At 46.0% G+C, this 23,015-nt stretch overlaps 2 protein-coding genes across 22 annotated transcripts in view; one reads left to right on the top strand and one right to left on the bottom strand.

Annotated features, from left to right (window-relative positions):
- The window catches only part of PRKCD (protein kinase C delta), a 61,111-nt gene extending 56,431 nt beyond the window's left edge, over window positions 1–4,680 (top strand). For all 6 annotated transcript variants that reach the window (XM_052678398.1, XM_052678401.1, XM_052678396.1 and 3 more), the window contains 4 exons: window positions 992–1,130; window positions 1,938–2,126; window positions 2,780–2,908; window positions 4,133–4,680. In XM_052678398.1, the coding sequence (XP_052534358.1) occupies window positions 992–1,130; window positions 1,938–2,126; window positions 2,780–2,908; window positions 4,133–4,291 (616 nt within the window). In that variant the 3' untranslated portion in view covers window positions 4,292–4,680. The remainder of the gene's footprint in view (window positions 1–991; window positions 1,131–1,937; window positions 2,127–2,779; window positions 2,909–4,132) is intronic.
- Window positions 4,681–5,451: 771 nt separating this feature from the next.
- Window positions 5,452–23,015, bottom strand: part of LOC128078328 (6-phosphofructo-2-kinase/fructose-2,6-bisphosphatase 4) — a 43,700-nt gene continuing 26,136 nt past the window's right edge. For 9 of the 16 annotated variants that reach the window (XM_052678417.1, XM_052678405.1, XM_052678422.1 and 6 more), the window contains 9 exons: window positions 22,368–22,424; window positions 21,923–22,044; window positions 20,560–20,767; window positions 19,848–19,994; window positions 19,210–19,314; window positions 17,843–17,972; window positions 17,416–17,478; window positions 14,159–14,223; window positions 5,452–8,103 (listed from right to left, as the gene is read on the bottom strand). In XM_052678417.1, the coding sequence (XP_052534377.1) occupies window positions 8,044–8,103; window positions 14,159–14,223; window positions 17,416–17,478; window positions 17,843–17,972; window positions 19,210–19,314; window positions 19,848–19,994; window positions 20,560–20,767; window positions 21,923–22,044; window positions 22,368–22,424 (957 nt within the window). In that variant the 3' untranslated portion in view covers window positions 5,452–8,043. Of the gene's footprint in view, window positions 8,104–11,459; window positions 11,772–13,177; window positions 13,572–14,158; window positions 14,224–17,415; window positions 17,479–17,842; window positions 17,973–19,209; window positions 19,315–19,847; window positions 19,995–20,559; window positions 20,768–21,922; window positions 22,045–22,367; window positions 22,425–23,015 lie in introns of those variants that run through there. The other 7 variants (XM_052678406.1, XM_052678415.1, XM_052678407.1 and 4 more) reach the window with 6 other exon arrangements.

Raw genomic sequence — 23,015 nt, 5'->3', positions numbered from 1 at the left:
GCACATGAGTGAACCCCTCTCACCCCTGCAGATGATTTTAGAACTTGCAGCTAGATAAGAGCAGTGCCTTACGTTACAGTGAGCTTTCCCTGTCTCAGAAACTTACTCGGGTGAACAGCCCAAACACAGAAGGATTTACAGTGCTTTGCATTTGAGCAGGGGCTCTTGGTTCCTACTGCAGCTCACTCCTCTGGTTCATCCTGCAGCTCACCCTTGTGGCAGTGTAAGTAGCTGATAATGTAAGCTTAAGCTCCTGGGGAGAAAAGACTGCCCTGTTCTCATGTAAAATCTGCTCAAGTCTTGGTAAGCAGAAGGGCTGCATGGTTTCTCTCCAGCCTGCTCTCCTCGGTATGTGCTTTTGCAGCCAGATGGACAGAAAACACATTGCAGTCAAAGGGAGGGAATGTAGCTTTTGGAAACTGCTGTTAAAAAAGGCTCTTGCTGCGTGAGGAGTGCAGTTCTGAGGAAAGGCACCAAGAGGGCATGTCACAGACAGTGGCCACAGCACGCAAAGTGCCTTGTGCTGTGACTAGGAACAAGGCACAGGTGGTACTAAAATTGGGCAGGCTTCGAACGTTGGTGCTTGTGCCAAACACTCCTGGCATCCGACAGCTTTTCCTCTGAGTTTCACAGTCGGTGCAGCACTGCTGTTAGTGGTGAGGCATTAACTCACACCTCCTTCCAGAGGCAACCGAAGCACTGAGTGGTTCTGGACATGGAAGCATGGTGAGGATTTTATGATCACTTTGTATGGACACCTCAGCCTCCTTCTTACTCTGAGGAGAAGTCTTCCTCTCTCCCTACCATCTTCAAAGTACAGGAGTTACTACTCGTAGATGCTGTGTTGATGGATGATTATTTCTTTGAAAAGCCTCTTTGTGTGATGTAGGGAAGGCTGTTGTTAGCCAGGAGGAACACGCATACATCTGAATCCAAAAATGATTCACTCGTGTTTCCAACATGCTGTTTTTCTTTTATCCCCCTTTTGCAGAGACCTAAAATTGGACAATGTTATGCTCGATAAAGAAGGCCACATCAAAATAGCTGATTTTGGAATGTGCAAAGAAAATGTAGTTGGTGAGAACAAGGCAAGCACTTTCTGTGGGACCCCAGACTACATTGCTCCAGAGGTGAGTCCATCAGTGCCACACACTGCTGCAGTGGATTTAACGCACCCACCTTTGAGTGGCCTCTGTGGTTATTCTTCCCTCTTAAAAGCAGTTCAAAACTGTTTGAAAAACAAAGTAGTCTAATTAGCATAAGAAAAACATTAAATCTGAGCCGTTCTGTGGAAGGCTCATAACATTTGTAAGTGTTCTCTATCTACACTTTACAAAACCCCGATTTTTTTCTTTTAAAATGTAAATTTTTCAGTTGCTGAAAATCTGTAGCTTTCCCTTTTGCCTTACATGCAGGGCTCCTGCAAAATGTGTGCAGACACGCATCCATGTAAACAGCCAAAATTCAAAGCAAAAAACGGCTTCTGAGGAGACTCTCACAGTTAAATTCCTTGTGTTCAGAGCTGGTTTCTTATCTGAGTTGCATGATAGTCAAATAAGGTGGTTAGCTATTAAAAGCAATAAATGTCAAAGTCTGTTGGTTAATAATCTGCTTTCATTGCTGTGTGTTCCTCCATTCCCTGTTTATTACTTTGTAATGAAACCAGAGTAGATGGTTCCAAGAATGTGGCATTTAAAGTTAATGGAGAAAACTTGAGAATGAGAGCAAAGTTGCGTCCTCTGAGCTTCCAGGCAGCAGCTGAGCATAGTGCTACAGAGTGTCAGCAGTCCTGTCAGACAGCTGGATTTTTCCACCTCCCCAGATAAGCCCATTATTAAAGATTCCTCTTAAACTCACACTTCTGTTTTTTTGGCACGCACTTCTGCCTTTTGCTAATTAGTCACGTTTCTTCCCCTGTACTCTTTTCATGGAACAAGATTCTGCAAGGCTTGAAGTACACGTTCTCTGTGGACTGGTGGTCATTTGGGGTCCTGCTGTACGAGATGCTCATTGGGCAGTCCCCTTTCCATGGGGATGATGAAGATGAGTTGTTTGAGTCGATCCGCATGGACACCCCTCACTACCCACGCTGGATTACCAAGGAATCAAAAGATATATTAGAAAAGGTAAGTTGGATTATCCTGGAGTGGGTCAGCATAGCGTATTTCTTGCAAATAGGGGGGTGTTCCCTATGAGCCCCATACAGGACAGGCTGAGAGCTAGGGCTGTGCATCATGGAGAAGAGAAGGCTGCAGGGAGAGCTGAGAGCGGCCTGTCGGTACCCAAAGGGGCTGTAAGAAAGAAGGGGACAGACTCTTTAGCTGGGTCTGTTGTGACAGGACAAGGGGAAATGGTTTCAAATTAAAAGAGGGGAGATTTAGATGGGGTATTAGGAAGGATTTTTTAGTTTTTGTTTGTTTTTTGTTTGTTGTTGAGAAGTGGTGGTGCCCCATTCCTGGGGACGTTCAAGGTCAGGCTGGATGGGGCTCTGAGCACTGATGGAGCTGTGGGTGCCCCTGCTCACTACAGGAGGAGGAAGGGATGCCTTTAAATGTCCCTTCCAACTCAAAAGATTCCACGATTCCCTGAAATCTCAGCTTTTTAAAAGGAGCTGCTTATCAGCTAGCAGATAACTTCTACAAATTGAAAGCCAAGGGAGGTTAGTAGTCATGCCTGTTCACCATTAGCAGCTTCGCTTCAGCAGCACACCCGTTACTTCTTCCAGTGCCACCTACCTTCTTAGCAGATGGGAGACATCATTGGTTATCTTGTCTTGCAGCTATTTGAAAGAGATCCAACAAGAAGGCTTGGTGTCACTGGGAATATCAGAGCTCATCCTTTCTTCAAAACCATCAACTGGATGACCCTAGAGAAGAGGGAGGTAGACCCTCCTTTCAAGCCAAAAGTGGTATGTGGATGATGCTTTGTTTCTTGGCACTATTGCAAATGCCCATATATATAGGAGTCATAGGTGGTTTCTCTAACTTGCTTCAAGCATTCTTACTTACTGTAGTTTTTCCTGAAACCTGGAATGCTTTGCAGTCTGAAATCTTCCTTTTAAGACCACCTTCGTATATGACCTCAAGAAGCCTATTTACCACTCCAGCCTTCAGGAAAAATCAGTTCATAGTTCTGAAGTCCACCCTTCTCAAATCTTTAGATCAGTGGAGAAGTGAATGTTTTCCATGCCTTGATGTTAGCACTACTGCTGGCACTGCTGGGCTTTTCTCTGCTGTGTTGCCATGTTGGCAAAGAACCAATAAACTTTGGGCTGCTCAGCTGGTCCCTGTACCAGTGTGCACCAATACTACATACCTCTGCTGCTCCAAACTCATATTATGAGAGTCTCCAGCTGGGCAGAAGGATGTTCTTCACACTGATATTAAAGCTGTTTGCAGTGCATGTGCCTGGTGTTATCTAAAAGGAGGAGTGTGTAAAGAACAAACTGCTTTTAGTCTGCATCACCACAGACTCTTGCTGCTTCATCTGAGCTAAAAATTGAGATCGGTTTTCCTTAACCCTGGTGCAGGTGCAGATAAATGATCTAGAGATTAAGCTGTCTTCTTAAAATGTCCTTATATACTTGGTGCAGGAATTGTTCCACTTACGAGTGGGAGGCATTAACATAGAAGGCACTGCGGAAGTTTAAGAGTCCTGCAAACTGTAAGCTTTGAAGGTTCAGAAAGTAAAAGATGGCCTTCAGTATTTCTGAGGGCAATGCTGGGAAACTCTGGGAGTTCTTGGGAAGCATGCACCAATGTTGGCTTTATCCAGACACAGACAGCTGGAGGACAGCATCAGGTCTTTCTCTGAATGAACGCAGACCTTAAATGCTTTCAGGAATTTAAAAATATCTCTGGGCTTAAATGTGACTGCACTGCTTGCGGCAGCGGAGGATCCTTGGGTCATTAAGTGAAACTTCATCATGAATCCAGGTGGTTCTTTGTTCAAAGCAACACAGAGCTGTTTGTTTCCAACCACCAATCTGTAACTGCCCAGGTGTAAGTTGTTGTATTGTTTAAAATAGGCAAGGAATTTTCTTTCACTGAACCCAGAGTGCGGTTTGGGAAGTTGCTCTGGAAGCCGGGTTTGCAGCCCTGCCCCAAACTGTCATTCCTTCTCTATTTAACAGAAGTCAGCGAGTGACTACAACAACTTTGACAGAGAATTTCTGAATGAGAAGCCAAAGCTCTCCTACAGTGACAAAAACCTGATCGACTCCATGGATCAGTCTGCGTTCGATGGCTTCTCCTTCACCAACCCTAAATTTGAACAGATCTTAGAAAAATAGTCCGAACGGAGCCAGACTTCCAAATGCTAGGAGCAGAAAACCGCAGTGCTCCGTGCTGTGCTCCAGTGATGTGTCAGTACTTCAGCACAGCAGCTCAGTAGTGTGGGTGATCACGTGTAACTGCTGCTGTACTGGCAGTGTTCTTTTATGCATGGCCGGGTGTGAGGTGTGTGAATCGCGTGCACTATTTTCTCTGTTTGGGAAAATGTAAATTGTTTGGTTACTTGAATGTAGTTATGTTTTATAAATATATATATATATATAAATGTGCTGTATATTTTGCTCAAGACATTGGAGAATGGAAGATGTCTTTTTAAAAAAAACGTGTTTGAGCCTTGGTTCTTTTGTCCTCACTTCAAAGAAAGTTACATTAAACTTTCATTCCTCACTTTGATTTCTTTCTCGTGGACGAATACCCAATTAAACTCCGGTTGTAATTAATCCACAGTAGAAAATGATAATCATTTTCAAGTCTTCTTCACTTACAAAGATAAGAAAAACTTCTAGAATTATCTGAAATGAGGAACTAACAGCCTGCAGCTGGTGGAGGCAGCAGGGCAGTGCTGCTCTGGGCACTGAGGCCCACACCCAGCAGCCCATACTGCAATTCATTAGCTGCACATCCTTGGCTCTGACAGTTAATAAATGCCTTCATCTTTACTAGGAAAACATAAGAAACAAACTCATTTCCTCCCCAGAAAGGACTTCTTAAAAACCTGTGTGTTGCAGGAACTCCTGCTGACTTTCATTTCTGCAGCACAGCCGGGCAGTGCTGTGCAACTGCAAACTGCTGCCAGCAGTTCCCCTCCCTGCTGTGTGCCGGGCTGCAGGGGCTGCTCTAAAGGAGGGCAAGCAGCTGCTCTGTTCTTGAGCTGTGCAGCACCGTGCCCCTCAACCAGTGGTGCTGCCCTCAATCACTTAATTCTCACTTTGCCTCTGGAATTTTCATGCCACCTCAACTGTATGTGCAAATATGTGCCAGAAGGTGGCAGGTGGAAGAGGATGCAAGACCAGTGTAGTATTAAGCTTGATTCAAATGCAAAGGAAGAGTTAACAGTCTTACATTCCTGCTCCCTTGGGCAAATCTTCACATTCTCACCTAAAAGAACTGCTCCCCAGCACTTCCACTGCTGCAGTAGCCGTGGAAAAAAACACAGCAGTGCAGGGTGTAACATTTGATCTTTATTGCTTGGATCAAATGTCAAACAATTACATTGGTCTGAAAGATTACAACGATGAAGGCCAACAACGTAAGAACAGGTAGTTTAATCTCATTCAGAAGTCTGCATCTGAGCTAGCGAGCGCATTAATCAGAAGGCAGCGGAACAGACACAAATACTACAAGACCAGGACGAGGGTTTTTACCTCCCTGTGCTGATTCAGTCAGGGCTGCATGGCAGGAAGAGTGCAGGACATGGACAGCTGCTCAGGGCACTGCTGGTGCACTGCAGTCCTCCCCAGTGCCTCCCAGACAGAAGTCACACAGCAGGCAGAATGCAGCTCGCTGCACGCTTACATTCACTGTCTACACTGGCTCTCACCAGCTAGAAAGGGGTGGATGCAGTTGATGATTTAGTACCTAAAGTCCCATAGACAACTTCATAACTTTTTTCTCTTCAAGTATCAGCATAACAGTTTATTTACACTTCTATACAACCTTTTTTTTAATTATTATTATATTTTTTTAATTCAACACCCACTTAGTAAAACACTCACAGTATATTCAAAAGCAGGCTATAAAAATACCTACTGTACGAAAAACATTCAGCTTCGAGGAATCATACAGCACCTCTGAAAGGGCAGAGAGGTCAAACAGAGAGGGGGAGGAAAGAGCAGCCTGCAGCTCACCTCTCGCTGGGGGGAACCTCTCCTTCCACCACGCTCCTCAGAGGCGCAGCCCCCTGCTTCCCCAGCCCCAGGGGCACACATCTCAAGGAGGAGCTGTGGAACGGCTCCGGTCACAGCAGAGAAGAGCCCTGCTTTCCCAAGCAAAGAACACAAAATCAGAGGGGGGAAGCGTTCTGTGCGTTTCGCACAAAGATGGCCTTGGTTTCTATCATCAGTAAGTTAAGCAGCACCGTGCGGCGCTCCTCACACAAAGCTACGAACACAGCTGAATGAAGAAAGGGCTGAGACACACGCAGCTCCAGCCAGCAGCGCTCACAGCAAGTGTTCCTGGTCACCTCGTGCCTCCCCTTTCCTCTTCTGCAGTGGAACCCAGCGATGTGATATGGCTTACTTCCAGCACGGAGCAGCTCGCTGACATCAGCTTATTAAAACAAACCACGACAGCAGCACAGCATCTTACAAGTCCTGCATGAACAGAAGGCGGCGCATCCCCAGCCTGCAAGACGATGTTATGAGGACCCAGTATTTCACACAGGGATTGAACTGAGTTCTGTTGCCTTTTGCGGTAAAGGTTCGGTCACTTGAAGTCCTTAAGAATAAAGATTTAACAACCAACCAACCAAACAAAAAGAAAAAGCACCGTCCATCAACAACAAGGCAGTCCTCCTTCCTGGACAAAGCCAGCACAGCGCTGGCAGCTCACTGCAGCTGAGGGTAACACACCGAATGCAAAGCAGTTTAGTACTTAGGAGGTCATCCACTCAACAGACATAGAGAAGCCCATTTGTAGCACTGGAGTTTCACAGAGAACTACAGAATAGCAACGAAGAGGTTGCTTAAAAACAACAATAATTAAAAGACAAAAAGGCATGCAGGCCACATGACAAAGAAGTTTCACAATTTACCTGATGTTTTCTCGCATGAGCTATAAGAAAGGTGAAATGCCACCTCACCTTTCAGTACTGTTTCCTGATGTATGTGTTAGATGTGGCTATAAAGAGAAACATACGTGTTGAAATTCATCCCAAAATTGCCTCCAAATCACAGTGCAAAAAGAAAAGCAGCTCCTGCAGCCTCTGCATCCTGAGCCCTTCCCCAGCTGGCGGTCAAACAGCTGCCAGGCCGTCCTGCAGCCACGCACACACAGGCACTGCTCTGCCCGCTCTCATTGCCCAGGCTGCTGCCCCCCACTCATCCCACAGCCATTACTTCAAGCTCTGCCCTCCACTGTGCTCCACACTACAGCCACCCCTGGAAAATGTCACAACCCCACTCAAGCACAGGATCTATCAGGTGGTGAAACTCACTGGAATCGTTTTGTTTTCCCAGGGGAAAGTCTTCTCCTCTCATAACAACTTCAGTGTCTTTGGGCAAACCCAAGATTACAGTGAGACAGAAGCTAGCATTGCTGATGAGCTTTCTGATTAAAAGTAGTTTTGCAACATGAAGCCTCCAATGCTCTAAATGCAGGATTCTGTCTGTGTTAAATAAGCCTCTCCATAATTCTAGGCAATGATTCACAGTAGAAATAAGAGAAATTCTTAGAAAAACACTTACTTAAAGAAAGTAAAGTCTAGTTAAAATCTGACAGTAAAACTGACACGGGCAATTAACCATCTTGCAGTATCCACAGATGAACACTAAAAGCCACTGAAACAGCACAACTTTACATACAGAAGTCTACAACCAACTGGACTCCGTCAGCACGGATCTCTTTTTACCACTACCAGGAGTTAACCACAACTACAGCTGTTCTCCAAAGAAGCTGAACCACACTGGGAACGTCTGAAGGAGGGGAGCTGCGCTCTGCCCGCCGCCCAGCGACGCCTTCACCGTTCTCAGGGCCCGAGCTGCCGCTCCGTGCTCAGGTGCTGGAGGAAGGGCTGCTGCCTCCGGAGCCGCAGCTATAGGTGGTTGGGTACTGTCCTCAAGGCTTCTTCTCTCGACCGGTCCACGCCTACATTCTGCAAATTTAAAGACAGAAAGTACTTGAAGGCATGAGTCACCACCGCTCTGCTCAACTCGCAGTGCTCGCACAAGACAGACACTGTGCAACTTCTGATGTTCACTGCCGCAGCGCGACTGGAAAGCACAGGGACAGCAGGAGGGGTCCCAGGCTGGGAATGAACCAAGGCTGGGAAACCAAAGCCCAGAGCACGGCAGGGCGCTCGGAAAGCCTCTCAATGGCACAGGTTACAGCACCTCTGCTGGGACAATCGCTTTTGGACAACTGGTTTCTGCATGCTATGTTTGTGTCACATTGTTCTACTTAATTTTTATGTATTTATTTTAATTCTAATCACTGTTTCTATCTACTAATCACATCCAGCATTTCACACGCAGTGCAAGAGAAAAATAACACCGTGCAGCAAAGATCATCAGCCACACAAAAAGGACAAAACTGGGATGGAGGGAAAGCCATCTCTCCTTTGTGCCTAGCTTGCTTTTGGAACTGACTCCTTAATGCCCGCCAGTTCTGGTCCTGGTAGGCAGCCTAGTCACTGGCAGATGAAATATCTCCCAGAAGACTGGAAATGTGAAGTGTGGGACTCGTAGGCACGTTGGCAGATGTCACACTGATATCAGATAACATTCTCATGGTTTTACAGCCCTGCTGCTTGGCCTTTTCCTTCCAAGCACGTCTCTCCAGTCCAGCTGAAGGAAGCAGAGCCTCATACACAGCACACACCGCCCCACCAGCCAGAGTGCACCTACAGCACAGTGAGCCACCCCCAGCCGATGGTGCTGGGACACTCCGTCACTCTTCCAGAAAAGAAGGGATAAAGAAGCAGTACTAGACTGGATTTGGGGGATCAAGCACACCCACGTTATATTTCTGCCATTATTAACACTCCTTGTACCAACATCAGCCCTTTCTTTTCTCACCCTCTGGGTACATCAGCACCAGCCCCCACAACCACAGCACTGGCACACGAGAGCTGGAGAGCACCCAGCTGCTCTCTTTGAAGGAGAAAACCACACTCCTGTGCCAGGAAGAAGCTCCGCAGGGCAGCCTTCCTTCTGGAGACACAGAAATGGCACCAGCATCCAGGAGCGCGAGGACTTGGCAAGGTGCTCTCCTCCTGACCACAACAGAGACACCCACTGTGCTGGTATTTGTCTCATCTGTCTGTATTTTCTTAGCAATTGATGTAACATACCCGAAAACTCCTCAAGAATGTGGAGATGTCTCCACAGGCAATGTGAGAAGATTGGCTAACATCTAAGCGAAGCATCTGCTGCTGATTCAAAGAAAATTAAATGGAGCTCGAAATGGAGCATCAACGTGCAGAAATGGAAGCACTGGAAATTAAGAACGACCAGAACTAACAGCTACAGCATGAAACAGAGGAAACAACGTGGCCAAGACAAGGAAAAGCTACCTCAACTGAAATCAGGCCTGCCAGGCAAAAACTGCATCCCACCAGCTGAGACAGAGGGAATGCCAATAGGCAAAGCTGAAAGCATTCAGTCCTTCAGTCTGAACAAAGGTGAAGGGGAAAACACCGTGGAAGCAAAGCACAGGGAACTGCCATGTGGAAGAGACACTACAAAGTCTAATAAATAAACCTTGGGACTTATCAGACAAATGAGACATGAAGCTGAAAGACCAGAAAGGGAATATCATCCCCTTAATGGTAAATGAATTCCTGCTCATAGCAATCACCTTACATCTAATTAGTGCAGCTGGCACCATTCTCACTGCCACAGCAACCATGGGCACGGGGAAATAAAGGCTGCAGCAGAATGGTGCTGCATCTCCTCTGGTCAGTTTGAGCTTTTATCTTCTTTGTGGATATTTTATGTGGTCTTGGAAACCCTGAGTTTCTGAGTTCTGAATGGTGTGTGCTGGGCGGCTCCAGCTGACTTGATGTCACGGTCCAAAGCTGCAGAGGGCCTGCAGGAATAGCACCCAGGCATTTGCTGCTCCTACTCACACTGCTGTGCTCCCTGGGCTCCTCAAGGCACAACAGTGGCAGAGCCTCCCCACACAAGTGCTGTGCACCGAGACCACTGCCATTTCAGTGCTCAGCTTTGTTCCTCCACTTGTGATCTTCACACGAAAGCTGGAAGACTTTGCATAAGGGGCCCAGCTGGGGATGGAGGTTCCGAACTGTGCAGGAGCCACGAGGAATGCTGAGGCAGATGAGGTTTGTAAGGATCACCCACAGCTGAAGAACGGGCACATTAACAGAGGGATGAAGAGCACAGTGCAAAGGAAGCCCTCCTTCCAGCCAACCTCCTCCTGGGGAGCTGCACACAGACCTGTCATCACCACCTCCCCTGCAGCACCAGGCCAAGAAAACCATACAGGGAGGCTATCAGTAATGTGATGTAATGGGAAATCCCCCCCAGGGGGCAAAACTGCTTTTAAATCCCACCTCCATAAAACTCTGTTTTTCTGCAACAGAAGCCTGCACAGATTTCATCTTCACCAAAAGTTCCACGGCACAATATTTCTCACAGCACAAACTGTGAGAGGTGACAACACCACTGACATCATGGTCACAACATGGAGGAGGATCCCAGCTCCCCCAGCCCAGCCCACCAGCAGGGCCGGAGCCGACGTGGGACGGCGTGCTGCAAACGGACTGCAGTCTGTCCAGCACGTGAGAGCTTTTGGTGGAACCAAGTTCAGCTGCATCCTGCTCTTCTGAGATCACGCTCCTACGGCAGGAGGAAAAGCCTCCCGTTTTCATGCCTTGCAGGGCAAGCCACAGCCCAACCAGCAAATAACTGCCTTCTGCTCCCTGCATGGCTCGGCATCTCTCCCAGCAGAGACTGACCTGCGTGCTCCACAGAGCCAGCAGGGCAGCACCAGGTGCTCACACAGCAGCCCGTTTCAGCAGAGCAAACACCATCTATTGTTCCACTCTTGGTTTCTCATTGAAAGGAATGGAAAGTCACTTCTGCTCCCAAGGCTGGTTAATGCACTACAGCGGCTAAGGGAAGCTGCACACTGAAAGCACTTACACACATTCCTGTACCTTCACTGGCAGTTGTGGCAATACTTGCACTATTCTCCACTGCTGAGCACAAGCTGAGCTCCAGCACTGCAGACCAGCAGGATTAAGGCTGCACAGCAACTGCAAATTGTTATTTGGTGCAACAGAGCACTCCAACTGCTCCCAGGGGCACTGGAACAGATAACAGTGGTGCCCAGAGAACAAACCTAGCGTGTGCCTCACAGCTTTCATAGACAAACCCCCTTCAGCTGACATTAAGTGCTTACTGGCTGTTCTCAACAGCTTTGGGAGTCAATGCTGCAGCATCTTTACATTACAGCAATGTATAGAAACAATGCTCCAGTGACAGCTGATTACTGTTCAACAACTCATCTGCAATAAACGAAGCAGGGCAGTACGGTTTTATTGTGATCATTCTCTCAAGCCACGCACTGTACAAAGATTCACTCCAGGCTCTGAACTGTTGGCTTTGGCGTTTTTTACATCCCTGTTTTTACATCGTTACTTTTTCTTTCAAGGCGATTGGAATAATCAGTATTTCAATTTATTTTGAAGCAGCAGATGAAAATGGCACCCAAGCTGGACGGTTGGTTGGGACACGGCCTTCACTGATGAGCAGGGACCGTTACAAGGGCTTCCTCGGGACGTCGGGAAATGTCTACGTTCTGTGTAGCAACAGAAATACAGAGGAGAGCATTTATCACGCAGCAGTAAGGCCAAAGCCACCAATCTCGTGTACCTTCCGCTGCCTGCCACGCAAGGAAGCGCAGCTGACTGCTGAACAAGCCTCAGGAGCGCGGCCTGCCACAGCGCTGCCCCGTGCTCTCCTTTCAGCCACGACTGCAGATGGTGAGAACTGTGCTGAGCGCATTTCTAACGCGCGGATTAAAAACGTGGCCCGTTTTACAATACCTTGCCAGCTCTCTTAACGCGTTCTTCAGGCTTTATGCCTTTCACCCTGTGCTAAGCAAAGTCAATAATAAATAGCTCATCTCCCCCCTCAAAAAGGAAAGGTGAACGGGGATTTGGATCTCTTGCTGGAAGTAGCACTCCTCCCCGTGCCCACCACCTAAGGCAGAAGCACACAGCTTCTTTTTACCCAGCGCTCGTTTTCCGACCAAAAAGAGGAGCTGAGCAATAGCTCAAGCAATGCCCCTGATTTGTATTCAGTGCAGGCTGAACTCCTTCATCTGAGAAGGTCAGCCACTGCAGTGCCGACAAACACAAGGCTTCAGTCCACTCGAGACAAATCACCCACACACAATGAGCTCTGCAGACACCATGAACAAATACTGCAGTACTTTGCAGCAGGGTGAAAGTACATCTCTTCAGCTGCAGCAGATAAGGAGCACACTGTCCTGCAGGCAGGGCTACAAATTCCTCGTGGGAGCACAGAACAGCACAGCAGGCAATTCTTCATCACGGCCTCTTTGTTGAGTGGTGTTGAAATCTGTGACGCGACGCTTAATTAAATGCTTTGCCTTCAACAGAGTATTTGAAGAATTCATTTAGCAGAAACAATCAGCATTTTTGTCGGTTGTGGAGATGAAAGCTTTTGAAACATCCACAGCCCTCTGAGCAACATCCAAACGCAGACAGGACCAGCTCAGCCCTTCACCAGTTACACTAAGGCACAACGGATCACCACCCATCCTGCACCAGTTTGGGTTTCTTTGGAGGGCAGGGACGAATGCTTTTGTGGAAGAACCCCAAGCACATCTCTGCTCTTTTCCTTATTGGTTGTATCCATCTGGTTTCTTTCTAAACCAAACAGCTTTGTGTCTGTGTCCAGGCAGCAGTGCCACTGTCTGCACAATCCTGTGTGCACCTGAAATGCTCACCCACCACTTCCAGCATCACCACGTCACTGCCCAACCGCATGCACAGCTTTCCTCCTAAATTAACATCAGGCGGTATTTCCAAGAGTAATTCCCAAGGAACTTCAGCAAGCTGTAAATTCAGCACCAGTATTTAATCAGACAAACCGTACGTGTTAAACTGAGCTACATAATTCAACACATGTAACAGTAACACTTGCTCCAAGACAGTCTCACTTATTCTCACCATCCTGAACCTAGCACGCCAAACTAGGACACAGAAGATAAAGGAGAAAAGGAAGAAAGGAAATGCGACTGCCTGATGGAAATATCTTGACTATGAATGGCCAAAAGTCAGGATTTCCAGAACTCAGTGCCTGAGTCATTAAAACAAAACATCTTTGCAGACCCTTCCAACACTTCTGCACAACTGCCACAAATGGGTGCCCGCATATCAGCGAAGTGCTTTGTGTCTTGTGACAGCACACATTTATCTTTATATTCCTCCTCACTGTAAGCTCTTGTTCTGAAAACCACCACAGCATTTTTTCCTCACATTATCCAAACTGACTTTTAATTCACTACAAGGCATGGCTCTCAGCCTCAGCAAGGAACCACTGCCATTCTCAGTGCCATCAGCACGAGGACCTGCAAGGGAACCAGAACATTTTAATCACGACACACTGTATGTAACTTCCATAACGCAGCAATGGGGAAGTTGAACTAGAAAACCTTTGAAAGGGACTTCCAAAGGCCCACACAGGGAGAGTACAAACTGCCACAGCCTGCCTTCCCATCTCCACAGAGATTTCCCAAGCTCACTCCACTCCCTTTCCCCGTTGTTTTGCTGAACCCTGAGAGCCCTCCTCAGCCTCCAAACACTCTGCAAAGCACACAGCGTGGATCTCAGTGACGAAACAGCTGATGGCTCTGATGTCTCAGAAGAGGATTATCACTTCATTACTGGCTCTCTCCAAAATAAGCATGGCATTCCTAACTGAATATTTTGTGCCCGCGCTCTGCTGCTGCTGAATGACAACACTGAAGAACTTCATGCAGTTTTTAGATGGACACTGTGCTCTGTAGAAGTATTTTTCCACCCTTGAAAAGCCTGATGTGCAAGACTGAATATGGTCAGCAGTTACAGAATCACTTCTAACCACAAGGACACAGATCAGAACATTATGTCAAGTTCTCTCAGTCAAAAAAAAAAAACACAAAAAAAACATTCTTACCTCAGGTTTGTCTCTGTGTGTGTTTACAGCTTCGACATTCAGAAATATAGATTCTACTTTACATCCTGTTGATAAAAAACACATTTTTAGAATTGGGCTGCTTGGAAAAATGAAGTCATGGTAAGGATTCAATTTAGAGTTGCAATCTGATCTACGATTTGGATTTTGAGTTTGTGAAGGAGAATCGCTTCCCTCTTCTGATTCATGCCAGAGTTCCCCAAGTTCAGAACAGCTAAAGCTACTGAAATGAATGCGTTCCACCAGGATGAACACTGTTCTCAATCTGACAACCCATCTCCTAGTCTCACCATTGCTTTATCATTATTTATAACACAAATTCTCATCTTCCAACACACACCAACAAAAGCATCCCATCAAGAAGATTGCTGTAATTTTGTGTTGTTTAAACATCACAGACTTACTGGGGTTGCACAACAGTACAGAAGACAAATGCTGCTCATTTTTTAAAATGCAGAAACGATTCCACTTCATGTCATTAATAAACCCCATTGCTCCATGTGTGCAAAGCAGAAACGAAACTTTCATGCCCAAATGGAGGGGAATGCCATGCCCTCCTTCTGGAGGGGAATTTCCATTCACAATAAATAGAGAAATAAATAAATGATTCCAGAGAAGTGTGAATGTTGAGAAGACACAACTACACGTCACGTGGGCAGAACAAGCTGACCCACTTAGCAAATTATAATTACTCAATCTGCTGCGGGAACTTGTACTGAAACAGCACCAAATTGCCAAATGCAGCCAGATCTCACACCAGCACTTTTACACAGCCACCCTACGCAGCCCTGTGACATTCCTCTGACACACTGCACACAGCAGAGCCCAGCATCTGCCACAAACAGCAAATCCAGTCTTCAGAGCTTCCTGTTCACGTACTTCCTAAATTCATAACGCTCCATAAGGTTGTTGTGTGCCACAAAAAGGCAACCTGAGCCTTTCCTGAGAAAGCCACTGCGCTTTCCAAAGAATGACACAAAGGAATATGGCAAATATTTGCCTTTCCCTGCAAAGCAGAGTCTGAGAAACTTCGTTTGTCACAAACACTGTGAGCAAACAGCGCAGGAAGGTCAACGCTCAGGGAAATACCAGACAAGAAAAAAGATTTTAGGAGGGAAAAGTGCATTTCTCACACTGGCACAGCACCCCAGTCATCCTCCTGTTGATAGATCCATGCACATCATCCCTGCAGTCACACTGATCTCTGATGCCAGCCATTGCTAAGGACTGCTTACCCAGAGCTGAGATCAGTCTCTGAGAAAAACTGTCCTGCAGTCAACAGAAACCAGAGGCACTCAGTTTCTCCACAGCTAATTGCTGACGTGCACACTCCTAACTGTTTTTTAATTACTGGTCCATACCTACTGCAAGGTGCAGCTTCTCTCTCCTGCGTGCTCCCAAACCGTTTGCCAGTCCTCCAGCCCCTCTGTGCACACACTGCTGGCTGACACCCAGCTGTCAGGCCACAACAATTCCCCATCTGAAGATCAGACACCACAAGCCTCCAGTGCCAGGAAGAGCAAACCCCTGAGGGAGATGCGTCCCCAGAACGCGGTTAGCTGAAAGGAGCGGAACACGCCACATCCAGCCACTCACCCTGCCCCCCCCGGCTGCCAGGGAGGCCTCAGCTTGAAATAATTCTATAGAGGTGGCAGTTCACAAGTGTTTTACACAGCCCTTGTACTTTGAGATGGTCAAATTCTAGGAAGCAGGTTGACCAAAATGTCTTTATCCTTCCTTCAGTGAAGGCAAAAGGCCAAGGAAAGCCCTTTACACCACTTCTCCATTCTCATTTGGTGTGCCAGTAACCATCCTGCCCAGCGAGGGTGGGGTGCCCCCTCCCTGGAAGCTCTCCAGGCCAGGCTGGATGGGGCTGTGAGCAACCTGGGCTATGGGAGGCATCCCTGCCTACAGCAGGGGGTGGAACTACATGATCTTAGAGGTCCCTTCAAAACAAACCACCCTGTGATTCCATGAAATGAGGCCCTCTTCAAGCTTCCCAACAAAGTCACCAAGCTTCCCACAAAAGCAAACCAACCAAAACCAAACCACACCACCACCACCACACAAACCTTCAAGTGTGGAAACAGCCCGTGAGCACTGAGCTGAGAAGCCAGGTTCCAAAACCTGACCTTATCTTTAAGAAGTTCTTGTTCTTATTGTTTCATCCTACAACTCCATTTCCCGACCTGCAGCGTGTCATGCGAGGCTGGGAACACCAGATGTCAGCACAGCTCTTACTGCAGGGCATAACCACAATGCAGTGACAAAACCTCTTCTGACTCTCCTAGCACAGCAGCTCGTTACTCTGCCTCTACTTCATCTGAGTCTAAAACCAAAGCAAAGTACATTTCTACACTGCTATTTTTCAATGCTGATAATCAAAGGCAGCTTTGACTTTTCCAAGAATAACTCAACCTTCTTTGGCCATCTGTTTCCTGGGTAAATTGTGCAGTTACTCCTCCTGGTCTGTAATCTTCTGATCTGTCATTTGGTATCAGAAGATACAATTAAGCCATCTCTTAGAGAAACTTTTCAGCAGACGTGTGCTAAGCTGAGGTGGAAAAGCACATGAAACGTCACCAGCTATCAGCCTAAAACCAGTGAGAAGTTCATGCTGGAACCCACCTTGCACTCTGCAGGCTAGCAACAAATCCCACCTGAACCCGAGCTCAGCACTAAGAACAGCTGCTAAGAAACATGCCAGCAAAACAAACGAGGAATGTTCATGTGGTGGTGTGAAGGTTCAGGAGCAAATATTTCAGGAAAACAGAGCACAGATATTTGAAGGGTATACAGATAACACCCTTCATAAGATGGTAAAGCTACATGTAATTAAGTCTGCTCGTCTTCTAACAAGCAAGATCTTCAAGCACATCCATGAAAAGTGAGATCTTGCAGGACTAGAGCAAAGTGGCAGGAGTTGCCAGAAAAATCATTCAAATAGCATATGAACCAAAAACTCAAGAAAACCATCCATTAGCATTTCAATCACTAGCAGTTTCAGGGTTTTCACACTAAAAACACATTTTTTGGCATAACACAAAGCAAACAAAAATTAAAGGATTCATGGATTCTAACAAGGCTGTATGGTCACACACACACACACACACAGGGTCAAGCCTGTTTCATTCTTTTTTATACCAAAATAAACATTTTAAGCTAAATACTGCACGACCTTTACAGGCAACACAGACATTGGCAATGCTGCATTCAGACTTTTTGGAAACACTACTTACCATAAGCCACTGGGGTTAGCTTTAAGACAGTGTGCAGTGGGCACTTCAGGTAAGGCAGTTGTTCTGAGAAATCAAACACTGGATTATACACGACATACAGATAACAGACATTTTAACTCTTCTATTAAGTGCCAGACCAAGCACTTTAAGTCCATCTGACACTGGACCTATTTCATTCCTTGCATACAACAGATATGCTATTAAAACAAAGGAGAAAAACAAACACTACAGCATTTCAGGTGAGAGGCAGCTCAGTAAAATCACCCATCAGGTCACATGAATAGATCAAATATGAGAACATGTATTTGCCCAGCACAAGTTCCTGTATCATCAGAGGGTGGCTGAAGTCTCTGCTTTGAACCTTTATCAGCAGATTTTCAGTGTCTTAGTAAAGCAGACCACTTGTAACACATGAAGGAAAACTTACCAGCAGGCTTGTCAAGAAAATACGCGAGCAAACAGCGCATGACAGCTTGGTGACAAATGACAAGCACGTTTTCCTGCCTTTCAAGCTCCATAATTACTGGCTCCAGCCTCTGGACAAGATCTTCGTAGGACTGGGAGGGAAACGGAGCAGGAAGGAAAAAAAATAACAGACCATTAAAAAGGGAAAACTTCACAGGTAAACATATATACAGTGGGTACCCTAACTTCACATCAGATGTCATACTGGGACACTGCCAACCACTGGAGTAATAATTTTCCTTAAATTAAAAGCCACCAATTGGATCCTCCCTGTATCAAAAAGCAGATGTACTGAAAAAAAATCTCCTTGGTGGAAGAGCCTTATTAAGTTAGACATTACATTCAAGATTTTCCACAAAACCCCCGGATTTCATTCAGAATGTCAGCAAGCACACAGGTGAAGGCTCGCACCACGGCTGGCCCTGCCTGCAGAGCTGCTTGTGACCAACAGGGTGATTCCCCATCCGAGAGGAGGCTTCCATCAGAAAAACAAATGCTTCTTGTTCAAATGGATTAGGAGAACTTTGCAGCTTAATGGCTGCTTCATTAGTGAGACAGAGGTCACACCTGTGAGAAGGCTGCTCTTATCACAGCGATTACTTTTGACTGCTGGGCAAAGAGACCTCGGAGCTCCAGTTCCTCATTATCACCGAGGGTGTGGAGCAGCTGCTGCAATTACCTGCCTGCCCTGCTGCCCCGTTCCCCAGCCTTCAGCGCCAGCACACAGGCCATGTGGCAGCTGGTAGCTGCTCCACTGTGATGGCTTTGCTCCAGAGAAGCTGCCGGCAAGTTATTTTCCCAGAGGCAAGGAGTTTATTGAAGTGAGAGACCTATCCATATGGCTATGGATTTCTGCAGCTTTTCATCCAGAACTGAATGCAAAATAACCATTACTGACAACAGCAATGAATAAAGGCAATCCTGCAGCACGTTTGCACAGGCAGTGTGCTGAAGCCTTGCAATCAGTTTTCCTGTTACATCACTGCAGGACCAGCATAAAATCAACGCTTACAAAATCAAATACCTCAACTGGTTTTCCAAATCTATTATTTTTCCAAGGTCTGAATCAAATGAAACGGACTGGAATCATAGAATGGCCTGGGTTGAAAAGGACCACAGTGATCATCTAGTTTCAAACCCCCTGCTGTGTGCAGGGTCACCAACCATCAGACCAGGTTGCCAGAATCAGTCCTTAAATGCTCCTATGTGACTTCCAATGGAGGAGAGCACAACTTTTTTGGGAAAGAAAAATGCTTTAATGAAGTCAGCATGCCTGTATTAGAGACGATGAGGAAGTCAGTCACCCTGGGAGAAAAGAAAGCAGCATACCTCTCCTTTAGGGTATCTGTATCTGTATTTGTCCTGGTCTCTCAGTGCAAACTCAAGAGGGTAATTTTCCTGTATTTCCTCGTATGTCATTTCTTCACACACTCCCTACAGGTAACAAAAGTAATGACAACGTGCCCAATCTTTAGGCACAGTGAACAGGACACTTAGCTGGACCCAGACACTGGTGGAATCAATCACTAAATTACTGCATGAATCATTAAGCCAGCAGGAGTGAAGCTACACACGTTGGCAGGGCCATCGCATGGGCTGTGTTACCTACAGCAGCCCTGTGCTACAGGTGCAGCTGGGTGCTGCCAACCAGCAATGCTTTTTTGTTTTTTCTTCTGTTTTTTTCCTCTCCCTTCCAACCCCCACCTACTAATAACAATCTCTTGGCACTGTTTCTTCTCCTGAGGGATGGTTTACTAGGAAAGACAAACCAGAGCTATGACAATTCTTAAATTAATGATTCTTAAATTTTAATAAAACATTTAACAGGAATGAATCGCAATTTTCTAGCAACCAAATCCACCCCCCAGTTGACTTTCTATCACCTAAAAGGCACATCGTTACCAGATGATGTTTCCTGCATCCCCAGCAAACAAAGCAACCTTTCAGACATTCAGAAAAGAACTTACTGCATCTATCTCATTCAAAACCTTCCACTGCTCGTAAGGCACTCCCAAAGCTTCAGCAGTTTGAATCGTCCTTTTCATCTGGCTGGTCCAAACCTTCAGATCCTTGATGTTTTGCTCATTAATAAACTGTGCCAAGCTCTTGGCAAACTGCAAGAAAAGCCATGAGACATTGGATGAGGGCTCAGAAGCAACATACTGTGTCAAATTGGAAGCCACAAGCTTTAGCCCCTGCAAGCTCATTATAACTTTGCCACACGGCTCTGTCAAGGCTTTTGCTAAAAGCATGTTCTGTTAAGCCAAGGGGAAACCCTGGAGGGAGGGAGAGGAGTAAAAGGAAGTCATTTATTCTGCCATTCCCACTTTCACCTTTAGGAATTTTTCCTTCACTTTTAACTTGTGAGCTTCACAGGTCGGCCAACAAGGCAGGATTTTACAAAACTACAATCAAAATTAAAGCCTCCCTGACAACTGCTTTGTGCTCTAGGAGAAACAGAAATTCCAATCAATAACAAAAGAGCTTCTACCCAAGCACAACACACAAAGTGTCCCCGTTCAGTTCCCACTACCCACATACACAGCTAAGAAATCCTTTAAGACATGAAGAGTGAAGGGATGCAGAGCCAAAAGCCATAATAAGGCAGCACAAACCACACACACGTGCACAAATGTAAATAAAACCCAAAGCCACCTTGCTCTGGAGGGACTGACTTACTTCTTTCCCCCTGACAGACAGCCCAGGATCCCCTCCTATTCTCCCCTTCAGATTGAGTTCACTTTCTCCATGTCGACAGAGGTAGATTGACCGAGGGGTCACGTGGATGTTCATGAGGTAGTAGACAATCCGGCTCTGGATGTGATCCATCACTCTGTTCACAAGGTAACTCCTTCCAACATCCATAATTTTAATGTAAGAAAGATCCCTTTCATGAGCAAACAACAAGAAAAAACAATAAGATCCCACATAGTTTCTGGTAGAATAAAAGAAAGGGGCAATGAGCCACAGCAACAGAGTAACCCTCAGTTAGCCCTGGAATAACCGTCAGTACCACAGGCCCATCCTCAAATGATGACAGAAACAAAGCAGTCATCTGGAAGCACCAGATGAATTCTACTCCCCCTGCACCACAGAGGTTATAATTTCAGTTTTCACTCCTCCTTGTCCTTTCTCATCTCAGAGCAGCATCCGTAAAGGACAATAAAAGCCTAACAGACTGAAAATAACCACCCTTTTCTTCAAGCACCATAATAAACCAAAACACTTTACAATGAAGCCAAATGGAGGCGGTGAGAAGCAGGCACCATCACCTCACCTTCAACTGCATTCTGTGAAGTCAGCCACTGCTGTTCCACATGGCCACAACCACTAGGTCCATCACAGATGTTTCATGCATGAGCTGATCCGACTGCATCAGCTTTACATTGTTCACACTCAATTACATTAAAACGTAGCTCAGCCTTCCTTATAGCCCTGAACCTGAAACCAACCAGGAGGTCTGACACGAGTGTGGCTCAGAATGAAATCCTGGTTCCTTCTCACTTGATTCATCCCTACCTTACTTTCAGTCACCAAAAGTTAATGAAGTACAATTCAGTGCTGTGGCAAGAAAGGAAATGATCCCGGTATGAAAGTTTCTCGTAGGCTACACGTACAGGATTATTTGCAAAGACAAATAAAGTAAGAAGTCAAATTTTTAAGACTGATGAGATAAAAACATATCCTCACCACATCAACAAAGTAATTTATGTTTACAAATCGGTAGGGTCTCCCTATCCATTAAAACAAAAACAAAACAAAAACAAACAACAACAAAACACTACGGCTCATCTGGAACAATTTATAAAGCGTTGGCTCCATCCCAGAAGAATCACACCATTCTCAAGTAGGAAAAAATCAGAGGAGCACTGTCCCAGAACAAAATGTAAGGCAGTTATCCCTCACATTCTAGCTTACCTGCAGAAACAGACCTCAAGCTATGAAAAGCACAGCCAGAAAGCCTTCACCCCAACACGGGATCGCCTGTCCCCTGATGGAACAACTTAATGTAATCCAGCTGTGATCACAGTGCTGCACTTACTTGTCAAGATTTTCATCTAACGTCTCATATGAGTTCTTGTAGCACTCTATTCTTTTCATGAAGTCTTCTGTTGCTTCATCATTACTACAGTCAACGTAGTCAGGACTACCCAGCTTCACTTGCTGTTCAAAACAGGAACGAGAGAGCAGTGCATGGGTTACCTTCCCTTTTCAATGTACGTTTAAACAAATGGGGGAGGATGAACATGACACAAAAGCTCCTTTTCTGCAGATACTGCTCTACGTGTATTCTAATTAAGAGCTAATTTTTAACAAATTTAACTTCTGAGTTAAACGTGTAGATGAGAAAATAAAGGCAAACTGTTTCATTAATAGCAACTAATGGCTTTCATGACTGGAGGTTCTCATAATGTGCCTCCAGAAATACTGAGATACTCTACAATCTCGTGATTTCAGGAAGTTAAAGCCAACTTTCCTGTACTCACCACAATGTTTGCAGCAATGACCTCTGGATCGACACACACTGACTCAACAAAAAACGTCTTCAATCCCAACAGGAAGCCACATGAACAGAAAGAAGGAAGAAAGCAGCTGAGTTGAAATGCCTCTGGACACCAACACGCACAGTCAGCAGCCTGAGCAGCTCCATGCTAACCCTTCTCTATCAGAGCCTGCCTTACACTTCCCTTCCCTCGCTCAGGCATCCCGTTTCTCCAGACCTACTCAGCAAAAACTGCTGGTCTGCTGTTTCCTGAAGCTTTACACCGTTTTCCACAACAATGTGGAACAATTTTGGAATGAAAAAAAATTAGCATGAAAGAGTGAGAAATAAATGGGGAGAATGCAGGTTCAGCCATGCAAAAATTAACTAATGCTTCTGAAAGAATAAAGTAGGAACATTTCAAGTAATGGAGCAGCCTCACGAGGTTTGTTTGGCTGTCTTAAAGGCATATGGAGATGCAAAGCTAGGGCAAAGGGAAGGTTACTGGAGAACAGCTAAACACAAAGCAACCCTGGACAGAAGGCAGAAAGCTGGAAGCCTCTGGCTTACACAGAACTACACACATTTCCTTATGTCTTTCTGCAGGAAAAATCTGACCTGCACTAAGAACCACCATGTAAACAGTTTTTGC

This window comes from Tympanuchus pallidicinctus, unplaced genomic scaffold, assembly GCF_026119805.1.
Source record: "Tympanuchus pallidicinctus isolate F22 unplaced genomic scaffold, pur_lepc_1.0 scaffold17, whole genome shotgun sequence".
Taxonomy (NCBI): Eukaryota; Metazoa; Chordata; class Aves; order Galliformes; family Phasianidae; genus Tympanuchus; species Tympanuchus pallidicinctus.
The sequence above is the reverse complement of the archived record's forward strand: the minus strand, read 5'-3'. Positions and strand labels throughout refer to the sequence as shown.